At 41.5% G+C, this 17,631-nt stretch overlaps 1 protein-coding gene and 1 non-coding gene across 5 annotated transcripts in view; both read right to left on the bottom strand.

Moving 5' to 3' along the window:
- SPIDR (scaffold protein involved in DNA repair) overlaps positions 1-16,755 on the bottom strand; it is a 258,048-nt gene extending 241,293 nt beyond the window's left edge. For 2 of the 4 annotated variants that reach the window (XM_074355055.1, XM_074355056.1), the window contains exons 1-5: positions 16,535-16,690; positions 14,752-14,907; positions 14,027-14,093; positions 7,519-7,695; positions 1,522-1,685 (exon numbers count right to left, since the gene is read on the bottom strand). In XM_074355055.1, the coding sequence (XP_074211156.1) occupies positions 1,522-1,685; positions 7,519-7,695; positions 14,027-14,093; positions 14,752-14,907; positions 16,535-16,567 (597 nt within the window). In that variant the 5' untranslated portion in view covers positions 16,568-16,690. Of the gene's footprint in view, positions 1-1,521; positions 1,686-7,518; positions 7,696-14,026; positions 14,094-14,751; positions 14,908-16,359; positions 16,494-16,534 lie in introns of those variants that run through there. The other 2 variants (XM_074355057.1, XM_074355058.1) reach the window with 2 other exon arrangements.
- Positions 6,561-6,635, bottom strand: TRNAS-AGA (transfer RNA serine (anticodon AGA)). The gene has a single exon. It is a non-coding gene; the product is annotated as a tRNA-Ser (tRNA).
- Positions 16,756-17,631: the final 876 nt, after the last annotated feature.

Genomic DNA, 17,631 nt, shown 5'->3' with positions numbered 1-17,631 from the left:
AGGGGAAAAATGAACACAGCATCAATAATCCATGACATGACATCGAACAGCCTAATCAATATACAAATAATTGGAGTCACAGAAGAAAAGGAAAAGGGGAGCCAGAAAAGAAGTGTTGAATAAAGGCAAAAACCTCTCCAAATGTGATGAAAACTTTAAACCCACACGTGAAGAAGAGAGTTAACTTAGCAGACCTGAGACGGGTATCCTTAGAAGCCCCGCTTGTAATGTTGGTCCTTGCCTGCCTCCAGGAACTTAGATTTCAGGAGGGTTCCTACCATTCTCTTAATGATAAGAGTGTTTCCCTGTGCCTGAACTGTGCAAACAATATGGCTTATGGTGACTAAGCCTTCCTAAAGGATTTTTTCCTTCCTAAAATGTTAAATTTTGGCACATACTAGGCAGAGATCACCCCCCAATAAAAACCCTGGGCACTGAGTGGCTAATTAGCTCCCTTGGCAGAGAACACCTTACATGTGTTGTCCAAACTCATTGCTGGAGCAATTAAGCATATCCTGTGTGACTCTACTGGAAAAAGACTCTTGGAAGATTTCGCTTTTGTATCTTTTCATTGTACTAAATCACGGCCACACATATGACTGTATGCTGAGTTATGAGTGTCTTCCTAGGGAATTCCTGAACCCAGAAGTAAGCGTGGGGACCTCTGACACAGCACAGATTCAAGAAGCTTGACAAACTCCAAGCAGAAAACCACACTGAGGCCTATCACAAACAGTTTAAAACAAGTGATAAAGAGAAATCATACAAGATCAAGAATGAGAACAGTTTCAGGCTTCTTGATGGCAATGCCTTCAAAATTCTGAAGAAAAATTATCTGCAACCTAGAAGTCTATATTAATTTTCAATTAACGTCAAAGTATGCTGAATGCATACTCCACACAGGAGACACGTGAAGGGAATTCCCAGAAGGACGGTGAAGGGCGACTTAAGGGTGGCAATGTTCACAAAGCACAGAGGACCCTCAGTTTTAATTGGAGCAGCTAGGAGGTTAAGAGTTCTCCAAAAAAACAAAACTGACAGAATGCTTTCTATGCCGGAAAAATCTTAATGGGAGAGCTAAACAATGGTCCAGTTACTTTTATTGATGGTAAGTAAAACTAGGCATCAGAAACCCAAATGATTAACTCCAACAAAAACAAAAACCTACGGAGGAAAATCACAATTAATAGTTGCCTTGTTATGAACATTATTATTCAGAATTACATAATGCTGAACTAATCTAACCAAACCATGAGATATCTTCCTGGGGGAAGAGAGGGATGGGAAAGTCCCACGTGTAGCAGGGGTGGGGAGTGGGTGAAGAGAAGAGAATTCAGAATTCACCCAGTTTAAAAGAACATTACAAGCATATTATTTAGAAAAAAGGAGTTAAAGAACAAAAGAATCCATGAAGAGTCAAGAGTGGCTGTCCCTGAGGAAGAAGTTGCAAACAAAACACCAAAGGCTGTGACTAACAAATGCCACACACAGAATGGAAAGTTACAAACAATTCGTTCTTACCTTAGGAAGTTCAGGTAGCATCTCTGCAGGTGTCAAAGAACTACTGCTCGCACAGGAAGCACCATCAGATATTTCCACCGCACTCTCGCAGTCTTCAAATTCATCACACTCACAAGGATCTTCCTTGTCACTGTCAATCTCCCAGTCAATAAGCTGTAGGTCATCTAAAAATAACAATTTTAAACTTAATTTTAAATATCTTTAACGTGTTTTAAATCTATTTTTCCCCAGTAGTTTTAAAAGATCCATGTTGCTCAATAATTTAAAAATATACTAAAAGACAGCCAAAAGTATAATCCTACAGTTATCTGTAACGATCCCATTTCTCCCCACCGTTACCTCCACTGCAATTCTCAGGTAACTACTTCTATTGTTTTCGTATTCTTCTAGAGTTTCTCTATGTTCAAGCACAAAAAATACACTATTATTTTGTCCTCCTTTCTGATACACTTTGATTTTTTTTGTTACTTAACATAACTGAGAGGTTTTTCCCCATAAGTAAACAGATTACATCCTCGTTCTTTTCCACAACACGGTATTCTGTTGCGTAGCTGACTCATAGTTTAATATCTTCTATTAACAAAGAATTTTTCAAAGATTATTAGCCCAAAAATTTTCTATAGATTTCTCTCATTAGTAAGGAAACAAAGTAAATTTAGTTTCTAATTTACATCATATGTATTATTATCTAGATATTACTTTCGCAGTATTTTAATTTGAAAGTTAATTTTTATATATTAAATAACCAAATGTACTGACTCTAATCTGCTATGCTTAAAGATATGAAAGTAGTTATTAAAAATAAATTAATCTCAGAGGTATGGTGTATAACACAGACCTCTCCTTAGCACAAAGCACAATTACTCCCTCACAAGTACAAGTACTCCCTCACAACTATTCAACAACTCAGAGGTCTAATAAAATATCTTGGCCCTATTTCAGAGGTCTGATAGCAATAATCTCACCTCCAAATTGAAGTAAAATTAAGAACAAAAAAAACTTACAGCTTTAATACCTAAAGGAAATTCAAAATAAAAACCAAAACATGGAAGAAAAAAAAAAAGGAAAAACAAAGTTAAAAGTATGGTATAAACTAAGCCAAAAATTATCTTCTTTAGTTGGATACTGTTGCTTCAGAAGATGAGGTAAAAGTCCACTGTAATGATGACAAAGGCTGGCAGCCAGACTGCTTTGAGAACCAGACGCATAGCGGCAATTGTCTAATGCATGTCCCCACAGGTAACATCACCTTTACTCAGGAAAGCCAGGCAAAAAAGAATGCATTAGAAATTCTCCAGTTACTGAGCCATCAGAGCAAGAAGCGACAGAAAGCCAAGGAGGGGGCAAGTCCCCTCAGGGCACTGCCCCTGTTGCCAGTACCTACCGTCTATGTCCTCATTCATTCAATAAAACTAGTGCCTACTAAGAGCCTATGGTGCCATTCTAGACACAAAAATGAAAACAAACAAACAAACAAAAAAGCCAGGAGAGAATACAGAACACTGCTCCTCCAACAAGAGCTTTCGTGTGGGCACAATAATTTTATGAAGCAGGCAAGTCAATCACTGTTAAACCGAAATTTTCATTATACAGATGAAAAAACTGAGTCTCCAAAAAGGTTTTGAAATTTGCCCAAAGTTACATAAAAGACAAAGAGGGAGGAAACTTTTTGTAAAAGAAAAATATTTTGACAGTTTTAACTCAGCCTCTTTCCTCTCAATCCCAATTCTCACCCTCAGGGCTCAGAGACTCAAATACAACACAGCTGGAAGAAGGTATGGGAGCATTGTTTGTAAAGGTCACCTGTAGTTTTGATAAGAAAGTGTGTCTGGGAACCACCAAACAGTACTGAAGCACACAGCACTGAAGTCAGACATTCCTGGCTCTAAATATAGTTGGCACAGTTATTAATTATGTTACTCTGTTCTCTAAGTCCCCATTTTCTTTTGTAAAATGAGGATACGTAGCTCACAGACTGTAGTAGGTATCAAAGGAAATAACCTACATGACATCCAGTCAAGTGTCTGGGATAAAAGAAGACTCACAAATGGCAACTGAAGGTAAAAAGGAGGGAGGAGGAAAGGAGAGGCCAGGGAAGAAGAGTGGAGAGGAGAAAGACAAACCAGCAGTTGCACTTAGATGTGCTCCAAGGGATCCCTTGTCCCCTGAAGCTCCTCTTATTTAAGAGAAGCCAACAATTTGTTAACTCATTAACTCACCTTACAGTAATTAGCTCAAAGCATTTTCTTCCGTTCTCAAATAGAATTTTGGAAACTACTGAGTATCTCTTTTAATTAGAAGAAAGTTTTTTTTAAAGTGCCAGCTCTTCTGAGATGTAATTCATATACCATACTGTTCACTCACAGAAATCATAGTTTTAAATTATGAAATATGTTTTGAAGTGCATGAAGACAAACCAAGAGTTACATACCAATGAATTTCATTTAATATGGTTGAATTAACAATATAAGCCCTGTGAGACTATGTATAACCTTAAAATACCGCTTCACTTGGCTATTACTAAAATGTCAATTACGGTTATCACCAAAATAGCACATATAGTGGCCAAAAGAATTTAATCACCTTCAAAAGATGCTGTCGGTATAAATTTAACCTTGACTAACTACGTAACTAACCAATATCAACAGTCAAAGTAAAAAATCAAAGCTCACTTTAAAAGCATTAAGACTTTTTAAAATACTCCAAATGAGTTATGTACCTTAAAATTTGGAAAAGGACATGATTTTCATAATTTTAAGTCTGTGGTTCTCAACTTCGGGTGATTCTGTCCTAAAAGGAACATCCGACAAGATCTGGAGACATTTTTGGTTGTCACAACTGGGGCTGAGTGAGCTACTGTCACCTGGTGGACAGAGACCAGAGATACTACTAGACACCCTAGAATGCACAGGAAAGCCTCTCCCCCAACAAAGAATTATCTGATCCCAAATGGCATCAATGCCAAGGTTGAGAAACCCTGTTCTAAACTGTCAGCATGATACAATACAAAATGCATGAGAATAGAAACTGCAGTAATATTTCCATGACACATTAGTTACGATAGCATTTACCCAAAGTAAGTTAGCAAGGAGACAACATGGGTGTAGCACTATGCACCAGAGGCGTGGCTCATCTTACTGTCCTTCACGTTACTGCTCTTTGCAGAGACTGTGCTTTTTAACAAACGTTTCTTTCGAGTCCATGGGCGGCATTTTTCCAATAGCATTTGCTTACTTTTTGTCTTTGTGTTACATTTTGTGTTACATTAATTCTCACAATGTTTCAAACTTTTAAATAATTCTTGTATTTGTTACAGTGATCTGTGATCAGTGATCTTTGGTGTTACTACTGTAATTGTTTTGGGGCACCATGAACTGGGCCCATATAAGATGGAGAACTTAACTGATAAATGTGTGTTCTTTTTTTTGTTTTGTTTTGTTTTGTTTTGTTTTGATAAACGCGTGTTCTGACGGCTCCACCAACCAACCCACCTTCTTCCTTTCCTTGCTTCCTATTCTCCCTCTCCCCTGAGACACAGCAATATGGGTAACAGGACAATCAAGAGCCCTACAGTGACCTCAAAGTGTTCAAGTGAAAGGAAGACTTGCACGTCTCTCACCTTAAATCCAAAGCTAGAAATGATTAATCTTAGTGAGGAAGGCCCATCGAAAGCCAGGATAGGCCGGAAGCTATGCCTCTTGAGCCAAACAGTTAGCCAAGTTGTGAATGCAAAGAAAAAGTTCTTGAAGGAAATTGAAAGTACCCCTCCAGTGAACACATGAATAATAAGAAAGCAAAACAGCCTTACTGCCGATATGGAGAAAGTTTCACCGGTCTGGACAGAAGATCAAACCGGAAACAACCTTCCCTTCAGCCAAAGCCTCATGCAGAGCACGGCCCTAATGCTCTTCAACCCTATGAAGGCTGACAGAGGTGAGCAAGCTGCAGGAGAGAAGTCTGAAGCTAGCAGAGGTTGGCTCACGAGGTTTAAGGAAAGAAGTCGTCTCTATGACATAAAAGCTCAAGGTGAAGCAGTGACTGCTGATGTAGAAGCTGCACCAGGTTCTCCAGATGATCCAGCTCCAGGAGTTCATGAGGACGCTACCCTAAGCAACAGATTTTCAATGCAGACGGAACAGCCTTCTATTGGAAGACGACGCCACCAGGACTTCCATGGCCAGAGGAGAAGTCAAAGCCTGGCTTCAAAGCTCACAGGACAGGCCAACTGTCTCGTTAGGGGCTGATGCAGCTGGCGACCCGAAGTCGAAGCCAGTGCTCATCTACCATTTGGAAAATCCTAGGGCCCTTCAGAATGATGCTAAGTCAACTCTGCCTGTGTTCTATAAATGGAACAACAAAGCCTGGATGACAGTCCATCTGTTCACAACATGGCTTACTGAATACTTTAAGCCCACTCTTGAGACCTCCTGCTCAGGAAAAAAAAAGAGTCCTCTCAAAATATTACTGCTCACTGACAAGGCATCTGGCCCCCCACGAGCTCTGATGGAGACGGACAATGGAATGACAGTCGTTTTCATGCTTGGTAACACAACATCCATTCTGCAGCCCGTGGATCAAGCAGTCATTTCAACCTCCTGCTCTTATTACTTAAGAAATACATTTCACAAGGCTATAGCTGCCACAGACGGTGACTCCCCACATGGATCTGGGCCAAGTCAGTGGAAAACTTTTTGGAAAGGAATTCACCATTTCACATGCCATTAAGAACATTCATGATTCGTGCATGGGAAGAGGTCAAACTAGCAACATTAACAGGAGTCTGGAAGGAGTGGATTGCTATGCTCGTGAATGACTTGGAGGGGTTCAAGACTTCAGTGGAGGAAGGAACTGCAGATATGGTGGAAACAGCAAGAGAACTAGAATCAGAAGTGGAGCCTGAAGGTGGGACTGAATCGTTCCAACCTCAAGATAAAACCTTAATGGATAAGGAGTTGCTTCTTAGGGATGAGCAAGGAAAGTGGTTTCTTTCCTTTATTTTTTTAAAATAAGTTTGCTCTTTTTTTTTTTTTTTCCTTTAATGGAGGTACTGGGGATTGAACCCAGGGCCTTGTGCATTCTAAGCACACACTCCACCACTGAGCTATAACGCCCCCTCCCCCCAGAAAGTGGTTTCTTGAGATGGAATCTACTCCTGGTGAAGACACTCTGAGGATTGTTGAAATGATGATAAAGGATTTAGAATACTACATAGACTTAGTTGGTAAAGCAGTGGCAGGGCTTGAGAGGATTAACTTCAACTCTGAAAGAAGTTCTACTGTTGGTAAAATGCTATCACAGCATTTGCACGCTCCAGAGAAATCATTTGTGAAAGAAAGAGTCACTCAATGCAGCAAACTTCATTGCTGCCTTTTTTTAAGAAACTGCCACACCAACCCCAACCTTCAGCAACCACCCCCCGATCAGTGAGCATCCATCAACACTGAGGGAAGACCCTCCACCAACAAAAAGTTACAACTCGCTGAAGACTCAGATGATGGCCAGCAATTTTCAGCAATAAACCGTTTCTTAATTAGATTATGGTACTTTGTCTTTTGTAGACATAACGCTGTTGCACACTTAACAGACTACAGTGGTGTTTAAACATAACTTTCATATGCACTGGAACACCAAGGAATTCATGTAACTTCTGTTACTGCAACATTCACTTCACTACAGTGGTCTGGAACAAAACCCACAGTATCTCAGAGGTGCGCGTGTACTTTAGAGAACTGGCTTTGTCACCAAAGAGACCCAAAGTGGAATTCAACCAATTCTAACATGTTGAAGCTTAAACTAACTGTACAAATAATACTAGTAATGCCTATCTCTTAGTTACTGTGAGAATTATTATGAGAAAATGTTTCTAAATGGCTGGGATACTGAGACCTAGTACGATCATAATCAATACTAAGTATTAGAAAAGGAGTATACGTTTTTTCCAATATTGAAATCCAATCTATAACAGAAACTAAATTTCTTACAAAATTATCAATTTACCTTCACTGGTCCCATCCTGTGGACATAAAATATTCCTGTTATCAAATCTGTCTATTCTACAACCATGTCTGCTATCTCTCCGTGGTTTAAAATTTTTATCTTCATCTGACAGATCACTTTCACTGGAACTCCATGTTATAGCTGTAATCCCACTGGTGCCCTCAGATGTAGTAGGTTCTGTTAAAGAAAAAGAAAATATATAAAAATGGTCAGTTGATAAGGTTACTTATCAAGATGAAGTTTTATGCATGTTACTTTTCCCAAGTCACAAATAACACAAAATTGAGATAATAAAAGCAATGTCTTATTTCAAATCTTCCGGACTCAACGCCTATGCACAACCTTGTTAAGATTCTTTGAATTAAAGCCAAATGACAAGAAGAAAAAGTAGTAATTAGAACTGATTAAGTTATAGAAGACAAGGAAAATGACTGGAGCACAGATGAAAACTCAAAAAATAACCCTGAAATAATTGACCAAGCCATAAGGGGAAAAAAAAAACCATAAAACAAACTGCAAAGCCAACACTTATCTACAATAGGAATGCTTCTGTGTGCTTCCTCTGCCATATTAGGAGCCCCGATAGCAGCAATTTGTTTAAAACGCTTAAGAAAACTTTCTTATTTACTTAAACCTGTTATTTTGAGATAACAGTTGCTTCAAATACAGTTGTCAGAAACAGAAGAAGCCCTTGTAAGCCTCACCCAGTTCCTCCAATGGTAACATTCTGTAAAACTACAGTACAGCATCACAGCCAGAATGTTGATACCGGTACTGTCAGAGAGAGAACAACTCCATCACCGAGAGCATATCCCGTACTGCCTTTTTAAAGCAAAACAGAGCCCCCTCCCTGCCTCATTTCCTAATCCCTGGCAACCACTAATCAGTTTTGCACTTCTACAACCTTGTCAATTAAAGAATAATATATACATGTAATCACCCATGACACCTTTTAGGACTGGCTTTTTGTGCTCAGCATAATTCCCTGGACATCCACCAGGTCACTTTCTTTTTATTACTGTGGACAGATCACAGCTTGTTTCACCAGTCACCCTTTAAAGGACATCTGCGTTGTTCCCAGTCTGGGGCTACTATGAATGAAGCCGCTATGAACAATGTGCACATGATCTTATGTGAATGTAATTTTCATTCTCTAGGATAAATGTCGAAGGGTGCAACTGCTAAGTTGTGTGGTAACTGCATGTTTAGTCTTACAAGAAACTGCCGAACAGTTTTCCAGGGTAGCTGAGCCTTTTTACAGTCCCACCAGCAATGTGTGAGTGATCCAGTTTCTCCACTTCATTTGGTGTGGTCACTATTTTTTATTTTAGCCATTCTGATAGACAGGAAACTTAGAAGGAATGGAGCGACTCTATCTTGGTGGAACTGAGACAGGCTGGAAGAGGGCAAGGCACAGCCACTCAAGGAATGCTACGGCAATTAACATCAAAATGGTGAAAGATTCAACCCCCAGTAGGCCTTGAGGCTCAAGATGATGAGAGATTTAACTTCTAGCAGATCTTGAGCTTCATTATACGCCCATTGTAATTTATCAGCATGGTGAATAACACGCCCACAGGCACCATGGCAGTCCCAAGACTAGCCACAAAAGGTCAGAGTGGGAAATGGCCAAATTCCTGGGAATCCCAGCCCCCTCCCCAGGCCACTTAGACTGGCCCTTCCACTTATTAGCATATGAAGCCACCAAGCCCATAAAAACTGGCAACATGGAGAGGAGACTGCCCGCACTCTGCCTGTGGACTGTGTACCTACTTTTAATCTGAGCACCCAACCCCCAAACCTCGTAGCCTTTCTCTTGCCTTTCAATGTATCTCTCTGAATAAATCTACCTTACTCAACTGTGGCTCACTCTTGAATTCTTTCCTGTGCAAAGCCAAGGACCCACACTTGGCGGGGCACGTCCCAGGGGCTTGTCCCAGGGGCTCAACCGAGGCCTGGGACACAGCCCTTCTCGTGCCCCACATCTGTTTTCCTGCATCAGAACCAGAAGTCCCAACAGGAAACTTTACTGACACTGATCAGAAAAGGAACAGATATCTAATAAAAAATCAACTTTTCTACTCATATTGAGTAGATAATTGAGTTACAATGCTAAAACCAAAAAAAAAAAAAAAAAAAAAAAAAATTCTATTAGCTACATTTCAATATACTATGAGATTAAGAGATTAGACATTACAACTCAAGTTTTCCAGAAGAGGAAACAGGCTCAGAAGCTAAATGGTGGGGGATGGGTATAGCTCAGTGGTAGAGTGTATGCCTAGCATGTACAAGGTCCTAGGTTCAATTACCAGTACCTCCATTAAAAAGTAAATAAATAAATAAATAAACCTAATTACCCCCCCAAATTAACAATAAATAAAGTTTTAAAAAATTAAATGGCTTCATTAAATATATATTAATATAACACCTCTGGTACAGTAAACCCTGAGGAAATAACCAACAACAACAAAAAGAAAACTCCTTCCTTCAAGGAATACATGCTCTGAAAGGCAAAACTAATTAATCATGAAAAGAAAAATTAAACACTAGATTAGAGGTATGTCATGGTATACTGATGGCACAAAAAAAGCAGATGCTCCACTTTGTATTGATCAGGAAAGGAAGATTCACTGACAAAATGATGTCTGGAAAATCAACACGTACAAAGGCACAAAAACATGAAATAACAGTAAACATTTACTAAACACTTACTTTGTGCCCTGAACATCTATAGTTGCTAAAGCTGTCTAACCTTCAAAATATAAAATTAAATATAAACCATTCAGAATAACCTAAGAACCCATATTGATTTAAAGAGCTAATAAAACTAAGGTGTGTACTTACTTGCAAAAACCATTACCGATCTTTTTTCATTATTATGCACCCAGAAAAGTAAATCAGGATGAAAGAAGTGGAATGCTACAGAGTATCTGTGTCCCCCTGAAACTCACATATCAAAGCCTAATCCCCAAAGTGACGGTGCTAAGAGGTGGGTCTTCAGGAGGCGATTAGGCTACGAGGGTGGAGCTCTCATGAATGGGACCAGTGTCCTGCAGAAGATACCCCAGAGAGACCCCTGGCCCCTTCCACATGTGAGGGTGCAGCAGGAAGGTTCTATGAACCAGAGGTCCTCGCCAGACCCCAAATAAATGTATGGACTTCCGACCTCCAGAACTGTGAGAAATAAATTTCTTCTGTTTATAAGCCACCTGGTGTATGGTATTTTTGTTACAGCAGTCTGAACAGACTAGGACAGGAAATATAATTATCGCTATTTTCAGGTTGTATAATGGATTCATAAACCCATAAATTACAGGCACTTAACTATATAATTTATATAGACAAAATGTCTACCAGGAATTTATCACTCAGTAACCCATTTTATTTGCTGAAAAGGGGTACCCTTGAAATCAAGGCCCATTCCAATGAAATTCCAGGAAGGACACCAGCCAGACTATGAGAACAGTTTGCATTTACAAACATTTCTGGGTGCCCAATGTGTGCCAGGCATTGTGCTGGCATCTGCTGCTACAGGCTGAATTGTGGACCCTCCCCCCAAAAAATTCATTCATATTTTAAGTTCTAACCACCAGTATCTCAGAATGTAACCTTATTTGGAGCTAGGGTTTTTACAGAAGTAACTGAATTAAACTGAGATAATTAGGGAGGGCCCTAATTCAACATGACAGGTATTCTTATAAAAGAAGAAATCTGGACACAGAACCGGACACGTAGAGAGGGAAGACAATGGAAAGACACATGCAGAGAAGACAGCCACCTGCAAGTCAAGGAAAGAAGCCTGGAGCACATCCTAGCAGGAGCCGACTCTGCCAGTACCTTCACTTTGGACTTCCAGCGTCCAGAACCGCGAGGTAAAAAGTTTCTGTTGGTCAAACCACGGCATCAGGGCAGCCCTAGCCACAGCCTGGCCTTAGCTACCTAGGATACAAAGAAGAGCAACAGAGGAGAGCCTGCCCTTAAGAAGCCTATGATCGAATGGGGAGAAAAACACATCAACAAATAATAATTTAGAAATTTACTAATGCCTCTCAAGGAGATTTCTGATCTCAATAACAAAGATTTTGAGAACATATTTTGCAGGGTATTTTAAGAAAAATATTAAACACTATCTCCGTTTCATCAGATAGTTCCATTTTGATACATTTTTTTAAAGTTCCGCCTTTTAAAGGAAATCACTATCTACAAAGGTTCCAGCCTCTTTTCAAGTTTTTATCTTCCTCCTTGTCCCTCGCACCTTCTGAGGAATGTGCATTTGCTCACTTTTCTCACCCCTTCCCACATCCTCCACTTCCTCCCCCTTTCTCCTCTGGTCTTCAGTGCCTTACAGGTAAGGAAACAGAGACATAGAGACAAGGAGACGGAGTCTCCCGCTTTTACGCACACTATGCAAAAGTATGTTTCTCTACTTCTGATTCCCAGCTGTCAAAAAAATATTACTTCCAAGTCCTCAAAATTTAATAGCCTGTCCTGAACTAAAACTTTAGACGTTACGATTTTAAAAAGGAGCCAGTTACAGAACGTGCCTTGGGGCTCCTTTTCTATCAATATTTATCTGTAAGCTTTTGTTAAATTACTAACAATTCTTCCTTGCCTTAACAAGCTGTTTATGCTGTAAATAAATTATACAGAGACATAAGCTCTTACAGCCTATCAGCATATATTGATCATTCTATAAAGCAGAAAGTACAGAAGAATGGGTTGAATATATATTGGGATGGGGAAATGATCCCAAAAAATCCTTTTGAAATTAAATACAAGGTAGCAGGGGACGGCTTGCCATCCACAAGGTCCTGGATTCAATCCCCAGGACAATCAATCAATCAAATAAATAAATACAAGGTAGTAGCTTATTTAATATTTCTTTCTCTCTCCAAGTTGAATTTGACTATACAAACTTTAAATCTCCAGGAAAAGATACAAGCTACGTCTGTATACGAAAATACAGTTAGTTGACCCTTGAACAACGCAAGTCTGAACTGCGTGGATTCACCTACATGTGGATTTTTTTCAAAAACAGGTACTACTGCTGCACAGTCCGCAGTAGGTGAATCCATGGGTGCAGAGAGCCGACTTGTAAAGTTTATTACAGGCAGATTTTATACTGCATAGAGGGCCAGCACCTCTGGCCCCCGACACTGTTCAAAGGTCAACTGTACTATTTTCTCCATACATTATATAATGACAGTTAAGAAATCAGAATTACATTGATCTTTGAAAATCACAGCATTTGGCACTAATAATAATAAAAAATAAATTCTGCAGCACCATCAGAAGACTGTGATATTACAAACACTGTGGGCCAGCTTACTTAATAATATAAGTGTTTCATGAACTTAAAAAAATTACGGGTGTTTTATTTTTCATTAGCATGAAAAGAATCCCCTTAAATATTAGGGAAATAATAATATAGCATAAAGAAGTGTTTAGTGTCTTATTCACAGGAAGTTTTCTCACTCCGCCGGACTCTGAGCAGGCTCTCACATAGCTTTTTGCCACCAAACGTAACAGTAACTGGTACCATTAAGCACCTACTAAGTGAGAACCTTTGAACTAAGCACTTTTTAATTTTTTTAAAGCTCACAGTAACCCAGCGAGACACACAATTCTTATGCCTATTTTCCAGTGCAGAAACTGAGGCTCAGCGTGCTTAGCTTGCTTTCTCGAGACCCCCACAGGCAGGCGGACACAGTCAGAACACTGTGGGGTCAGACTGAGATCTGTGAAGTCTCAGGCCCTGACTTCCCCTGCCCCACCCACAGGATAACTGACTGCGGCAGCAGAACCAGCGGCCTCCTTGATACCCACCTCTTCTCATCTTCCTTATCAACAAAATACCAATTTTATCTGATCAGCAACATACATGTTTAAAAATCCTTGATTTCTGACATCTCTTTAGTGGAGGTGACCCTATGTAACAGGTTCTGACCAAAGGTAGAGGTCCTGGGGCGAGTACTTGTTCCCAGAGGAAAAGTTTATTTGGAGAAAATCCTCCAAGCCTACACTCTTCCTGAGAATTGGGTCTGGAGAATCCAGCTTCTACCTAGCAACCACAAAAACAAACCCCACACTAGGGCTACAGAACTCAGAACAAGTCTGGGACCCTGGACTTCTTGTTGCAGGAGATAAATTTAACCCCATTTCTTCAAACACCTCAATAGGGCTTCCTATCAGTTGTAACCAAAAGCTTTCCCCAACTAATTTGCCAAGTAAGAATTTCATTAACTAGCAGTATAGTCCTTATACCACAGGTCATAACTGTATTTCCCAAATCAGATTTTTTTTTTTTAAACCCTCGTGCTATGACCTTGAACTTACCTACTGGGCTCTGTTGATAACAGTGAGCCCAGAAAGGACACATGAAATTTTTTAATAATTACCTACAGGAGGCAGAAAAAGGGGTAGATGATGACAAAGGTGAGGGAGAGATTTTTCCAAAAAAGTATCTTTTTACACTGTTTGGGTGTTTTCTAAACCATGAATATATTACCTTTCTTGTGTCTAGAGGATAATTCAAGGTGCTCTTCTGTATTAGTCTTCTTTTCAGCTGTTAACGACTGCAGGTAGATAACGATAACAACAATAATAATAATTAATAATGATGTAGTAATTTAGGGGACAGGGCCAAAAACCAACAATATTTTGTAAAACATTCAAGAACTTACACTATATCCCCTTAACATATTTCTTTTCCTTTGTTTATATTTACCAAAAAGTATTCCCAAAGCACACACTCCTCATATACTTAATAAATACATTTTTCCTGAATCTAAATAGAGAGAGAGCTGCCCAACCTTTAAAGTTTATAACAGTGGTGAGCACTCCTCTTTATGGTGTATACTTCAAAGTTAGCATATAAACAAAAATTAGCCTGAATATCTCACTGCTGTAAGATTCTGAATATGTCAGCATTTCATAAATGTACTTTTTATAGAGCAAATGCTCAACCGCTTCATCTTCTAAGAACATTTTCAGCATGTATCCTTTACTTACAAAGAAGTATAGAGGCTCTGCATGACAGAAAGGGGTGAATACTAATTCGCCACAATTTTTAAGGAATTCAAGGATGAGTGAAAAAAGTAATCCACCAAATACAGTGTTCTGAAAGGAAATGAAGAGGGGAATGCCAAAGGAATACATTACAGTGGCCTGAACACTCAGTAACTAGGATTTATCCTTCAGCACTCAGGGCAAACAGTATTACAGCTACCTTACCGGAGTCCCAGCAGTCTCCTGAAATCCTTCTCCACACCGGAGCCATGCTTCAGAGAGGGAAGCAGCTGCCCCTACGGTCCTGAGACCTGCTTTTCTGCACTGCAGTGGGGTGTCTCCTGGAAAGGATGCGTATTCTATATCCCAATTTCTTTTTCTCTGTAGAGACAGTTTGTAAAGGGAAAAAAAATAATGAAAACAACTTCATTATATACACATTAACAATTAACAACATGGAAACCCAGGAATGGCAGCAGTTTTTAAAAGTCTCTGAATCCAGAGTCATGAGACAGCAAAACCAAAAGCGTTTGAACAACACTTACAACTAGACAACACACTCCAAAATGCACGTGAGTGAGGACAAACAAGGACCATCCAAAGTCCTGGACTGTATTACATCTTCTGTTTTGTTTAAAATCTCTACCACAGACATGTATTTACTTCATAAGTTTTTAAATCTGCATTTTACGGAAAATTTTAGATTTGCATCGAGAACCAAATTAAGGTCAAGTACTACGAGCTGATCACCTAATCAGAAATAAAACTCTTCATCAATGCCACTGTAGTTTGAAAAAAATAAAGATTAATATATACCATTAAAACTTCCTTAGCTAGGAGGAAAGGAACAAATTCATAAATTCAGCCATAACACAGATGGTATTTTAATACTTAATAGGTCTAAGCACGTTCCTTCATAAGCAGAGATTCCTATAGTTGGGCAGGATTGCAAGAGGAAGAGGCATCTATCCCCAGGAAGGTGCTACCTCCACCAGGGTGCTGTTATCTGACAGCTCTGAAGAAGCTCACTTAGTTATCTGGAACAGTAAAGACAGTGGAAATGTCATTTGGTCTATTTAGAGGCCACCCCCCCCCACACACACGTACATATATTTTAAACTCCAGAATACCTCTTTAACACATTAAATCAGCCCAGCTCTTTAAAGAAGTGGGTTATACCAGCGATGGGACAGGAAAGGACAAGAGTAGCCTGAAGTATCTCAAGCCAGAGAGTAAAACACTGCTCAAGGAATAATGAGAACATGTCAAAAGGACACGTGAACCTGCATGAAGGGGCTCTCACTGTGGCCAATTGTGCGCATTCCAGCATCAAATAAATAATGCCACTGAAGGATTAAAACCTATTCAATGAAATAAAAATGAGTCTACATTGGTAGAAACAAATAAGTAAATGATGAATTTAGAAAATCATTAACGAATGCTAAAACTAGTGGATGAAAGTTTGACGAGGATGTACACATGGTCACAAAGCACCGCCCCACAAAGTACTTATTAATTCCAAAGATAAAAAAAAAGTAGCTTTACATCGGAGAAACCTAGCAGACACCATCTACTTTCTGAGGAAGATTTTTGGTAAAAAGAAGAGTTCACGTTTTTAGCCCGATGAGACCAGGACGTCTGTAAGCAAGAAGCTCACAAATAACTTGTGAAAGGTAAAGGGCACACGCAGGGCACACGCAGCGACTCAGAACGCAAGTGCCCTCACCCCGCGCGTCACCCGGCCGCCCCAACTCGGACCCCGCGCCCACGCGGCGCAAACACCGCCGAACCCCGGCGAGGCGCCGACCGCGCGGACCCCGCGGACTGACTGACCCGCTGCCGCGACCCCCGCGCTCCAGGAGGCGGCTCCTCCTGCCCCGCCTCCGACGCGAGCTGCGTCCGCGCCACAGACGCCACAGATGCCCCGCCCGGGGCCAGCCACCCGCACCCTGCGGCCCGCGGGCCCGGCCGACAGGGAGGGACCGAGGAGGCGGCGCCCACAGCCTACCTTCGCGCTGCCAGAGCGGCCCCGGCGGGACATCTCCGGGCGCGCCGCCTCCTCAGGGGTGCGCCGCCGCCTCAGAACGCCGGAAGGCCGCGCGCCGCCGAACCAACTCGGCGCACCGTGCCGCACCGCGCGCTGCGATTGGCGGGTGCTGGGGCCGGGGGCGGGGACTCTCCGGGCGCACCGCCTCCCCTCGAGGACGTCGCGCCGCGTGCTGCGATTGGTCGGTGCTCAGGAGGGGGCGTGGCCCTCCCCCAGTCCGCGCTGTCTGGGATTGTCCCACCGCGCTGCGGCTGGGAGCCGAGCACGGGCACCAGCTCTGGGGCGGGTCGTGCCAAGTTGCTCCTTCCGCCTGTGACCCGACCCGAGGCCGGCAGAGCGCGCTCTTGCCGGTCCGCAGCGCCGCCATCGGCTCCAGGTCGGGGAGCTGCTAGGCGGGCGCCCCGCGTGGGGTTTGTCAAGCAGGCCCAGCCTTAATAAAAATAAATGTTAACGAAGTGGGCTATGAATTCAACAGTCGGTACTTAGGGAATGGTTGCAGCCGTGGATAACCGGAGGCAGAGGTGTCGTTTCCCCATCTGCTGGGGGCTAGGTGTTAGCATCCAGAGCTGGAATTTTCAAGTTCAGAGCCGCCGGAATCCCCTTGCAGCTTGCTACAGCCGGTGACTGAGTTTCGGACTCCGAGGGTCCGGAGTGGGTCCGGAGAACTTGCATTTCTGACAAGTTGCCAGGTGACCGCCTCCGTTCCGCCTCATTTTGAGAACCCTTAGACCCCGTAGGCAGCTTGCTTAAATATCCCAGCGCTTGGAGAACAGATGTAAAACGGAATACAGTGGGAAGGCGGCCCCGACTGAGTAGAAACGGAATTAGGTTACAAAGTCACTAGGTAGGAGTATTCTCAAACGAAGGTGTCTGTTGTAGAGAAGATTAAAATAGTGGTTGAAGCGAACTGAGAAATGTCAGCCAGAGTAGGTGGAAAGGATTCCCATTTTTAACCTCGCCTCTATAGCAGAAGTGGAATTGGGTCTTCTGCTCCAAAAGTACATTCTTGTGCCTTTGTAAGAATGCGTTGTTTTGTAGTTTATCCGTTTTCAGTCTTT

Source organism: Camelus bactrianus, chromosome 29 (assembly GCF_048773025.1).
Source record: "Camelus bactrianus isolate YW-2024 breed Bactrian camel chromosome 29, ASM4877302v1, whole genome shotgun sequence".
Taxonomy (NCBI): domain Eukaryota; kingdom Metazoa; phylum Chordata; class Mammalia; order Artiodactyla; family Camelidae; genus Camelus; species Camelus bactrianus.
Note: the sequence above shows the minus strand (reverse complement) of the source record. Positions and strands in the feature narration are given on the sequence as shown.